The 3418-nt window shown below is 53.8% G+C and overlaps 1 protein-coding gene and 1 pseudogene across 1 annotated transcript in view; both read left to right on the top strand.

The window, feature by feature from the left end:
• The first annotated feature begins 214 nt into the window (after positions 1–214).
• Positions 215–3418, top strand: part of C18H6orf136 (chromosome 18 C6orf136 homolog) — a 5261-nt gene continuing 2057 nt past the window's right edge. Inside the window, exons 1-4 of the mRNA XM_021217569.2 lie at positions 215–389; positions 1655–2056; positions 2407–2495; positions 2657–2857. Of these exons, the coding sequence (XP_021073228.1) occupies positions 318–389; positions 1655–2056; positions 2407–2495; positions 2657–2857 (764 nt within the window). The 5' untranslated portion in view covers positions 215–317. The remainder of the gene's footprint in view (positions 390–1654; positions 2057–2406; positions 2496–2656; positions 2858–3418) is intronic.
• On the top strand, positions 3354–3418 carry LOC115062551 (annotated as a pseudogene).

Raw genomic sequence — 3418 nt, 5'->3', positions numbered from 1 at the left:
GTGACTGGTCATTATTCAAATTCACATGCCCCTCCGGCTCATGAAACTCTACCTTCCCTCATTTTGCTAGGCCTGACAAGAGGCTGCGCAGGCGCCCTGGGAAGTGCCCCCCCCAGCCCGCTGTGCGCAGGCGCACTCCCGCGTAGCGGCGCCTGAGCCGCTGCGGGCCCGCTGTGCGCAGGCGCACGGTGTCTCCGTTTTCCTCCCTCAGTCCCGGCTCCCCCCTCCCTTCTTTCCCCTTCACGAAGCCGGCTCCGGGGCGCGCTGCCGGGCGAGGAGAGGGGACGCGGGAGGCGCCCTCTCACTCCCGGAACACCATGTACCGTCCGAGCCCGGGGGCCGCCCGGCGCCTGGGACCCTGCCTCCGCGCCTACCAGGCGCGACCCCAGGTGAGGCGGCGGCGGGCAGCGGGCGGCGAGGGGCGGGAGGAGACCCTCTCGGAGCCGGCCGAGGGGCGGGGCGCCGGGCCGCGCAGGCGCAGAGGCCCCCCGCCGCCCCTGACCACCTGTGCGCTGCCTGCGTGAGGGGCGAGGGGACCTAGCGGGCCCGGTGTTCCCGGGGAGGTCCGGGGAGCGGCAGTCCCGGGCGCGCCCCGGTCCCCGCCGTTCTTACCTGTGCCTGGAGGTGATTTGAAGGGCAGGGCAGAGGCCGGAACTGCGGGCCTGTGGTGCACCTGCAGAACGGTCCTGCCCGAAAGGCTGGCCGCTGCACCGGGTCGGGCTCCGGGGGACCGCGGGCGCACGACCACGCCCCCGGCGGCGGGGAAGGCTTCTGGAGGGCTTGGCCAGGCTGCGTGGTTCCCCTGCCCCTGGGGTTCCCGGACGCCAGGGGACTTGGAATCAGGCTTGACCTCGGGTGACCTGCCATCCTTGCAGTAGCAGCGTTAGTGACCGAGAAGTTCACCCTTCAGCAGTCGGCCCGATTGTCATTTAATGGTGCCGAAAATGATAATGTATGTGTAATATATAATGGTAATAGCTTCCGTTTATGTAGTACTTTATGGTGACGAAGTTTATACATTCATCATCCTGTATATAGAGGCCTCTCCTCTATTTCCTGGAAACTGAGGTGCAGGCAGGTTGCCGGAGGTTCCAATAGAGTCAACTCAAAATTATTCATACCTTCACTTGGATGTTGTTCTTTACCCTGCACAACTCCGTTTCAGTCATGGACACATGTTATATATAGATCGCATCATTTCTCCCATGGAACAATAAACCAGTCCTTCATTCATTCATAAAACATTCTTGCCGGACATGGTGGTGCTACAGTGTACTAATGTATAATAAATAAATCTTAGAAAGAAAGAAAGAAAGAAAGAAAGAAAGAAAGAAAGAAAGAAAGAAAGAAGAAAAGAAAAGAAAAGAAAAGAAAAGAAAAGAAAAGCAAGGCAGGCCGGGTGTGGTGGCGCACGCCTTTAATCCCAGCACTCAAGAGGCAGAGGCAGGCAGATTTCTGAGTTTGAGGCCAGCCTGGTCTACAGAAGCTTCTTAACAGTCCAGCCGGGTTGGAGGAGCATTAGCTGATTTCTTGTTTGTTTTTGTTTTTAAAACTAGGTCTGTGTAGCCCTGGCTGCCTGGAACCCATGGTAGCCCCTAGTAACACCATGCTTAGATGTCTGAATTTTTTCTTTTTGTTCTCTTTTTTTCCCTAGGACCAGCTCTCTCCTCGGCCTCTACCATTCCCCCCGCTCTGGCCCCACTCCACTCCACCGACTTCTCCATCTTTTCCTCTTCACTGGTCACTACCACCCCCACATCCTCCTACTCACCCTCGTCCCCAGGCTCCTCCACCACCTCTCTCTCAGGCCCAGGCTCTCAACTCATTGAGTATGGTTCTTCCTCTGAGAAAGAGGGAGGAGGGACCAGGACCGGAGCTACACAGTGGTTGCCTGGATGGGCTTAGGAGCCTTTTTGAGGGACCGCCTTGCCCCTATCCTGGGGCTGTGATGCCTTTCCAAGCCCCTGGACCGTCCCATCCTTCTCCCACCACTCCGTCAAGAGATGAGAGTATGGAGGAACACCTGGCTGTCATGCATGAGAGACTAAGACAAGAGGTAAGCCGTCCATCTGTAGCAGGGAAATATGGAGACTGGTCAATAAACTTGTCCTGGTGACTGTGCTGTGAAATGCCTTCCTGAGAAAAGGGTGTCCCTGCTTGAATTAAGGACCATTAAGTTGAAAATGACGTTTCACTTGGGGCAGGGTCGGGGGAGGATGAGTGGAAGTTAGAAGATCCTAAAGAAGGAGCCAAACTGGTTACACTCAGGAGGCTGAGGGAAGAGCATGCCAAGCTCAAGGCCTGATTGGGCTACACACACCCTGTCTCAAAAGTAAATACGTTACATATATCCTCAAACCGGATCTTTGCTTTCCCACTGAGTTGATGCCATCTTCTTCCACCTAGCTTCCCACCCTCTTCCTTCGCTCCCATGACTACACTATATATTCAATGGATGTGGAATTCATCAATGAGATCCTGAACATTCGAACCAAGTGAGTTGAGACGAGGGAGGGAGAAGAGGACCCACGCTAAATAAATACTTGGGCCTTGTCCCCAAGGGGGTTCTAGCTGCTTCCTGAGACTGTTCCCCTACACCTAGGCAGAATCGGTTTTGCAGTCCTGCCTGATATTCCTGTCCCTTTGATTCTCACAGGGGCCGGACATTTTACGTTATGTCCCTGACCCTTTGCCGCTTCCTGGCTTGGAACTATTTTGCACAGTTTCGGTTGGAGATTTTACAGCTGACCCGCCACCCTGAGAACTGGACCCTGCAAGCCCGCTGGCGTCTAATAGGTCTGCCCATACATATGCTCTTCCTGCGTTTCTACAGGCGTGATAAAGAGGATCTTTACCGGTAAGGGGGAAGGGGCCAGAACTACAGTGGCTTCCCTAATACTGCTGGTCTCCCAGCAGTCCTTAACTTACCCCGATATGGCTGTCAACTTGCTGAAGGTAGAGATTTCTTAGTATCTTTAATTTTTAAAATAAAATATGTTTGTGTGCATGTGGTACAAATTAAAGAGTGCACATTAGAGAGAGTAAATGAGTGTTCAGAAGACAGCTATGATAATGGGTTCTTTCCTCTACCAGGCACACCCTGGGGATTGAACTCAGGTCCTCGGGATTGCCTGCAAGTACCTGTACACAGCCATCTCAATGGCCCAGCTTACTTTTCATAAAATTAGTGGATTTTTGTGTCTGTTAAGAAATCAGCCCTTCACGCCTTTAATCCCAGCACTTGGGAGGCAGAGGCAGGAGGATTTCTGAGTTCGAGGCCAGCCTGGTCTACAAAGTGAGTTCCAGGACAGCCGGGGCTATATAGAGAAACCCTGTCTTGAAAAACCAAAAAAGTGCTCCCTTTGGCAGCACATATACTAAAATTGGAACGATACAGAGAAGATTAGCATGGCCCCTG

This window comes from Mus pahari, chromosome 18, assembly GCF_900095145.1.
Source record: "Mus pahari chromosome 18, PAHARI_EIJ_v1.1, whole genome shotgun sequence".
NCBI classification, from domain to species: Eukaryota; Metazoa; Chordata; class Mammalia; order Rodentia; family Muridae; genus Mus; species Mus pahari.
This window is presented reverse-complemented; position numbering and strand designations above follow the sequence as displayed.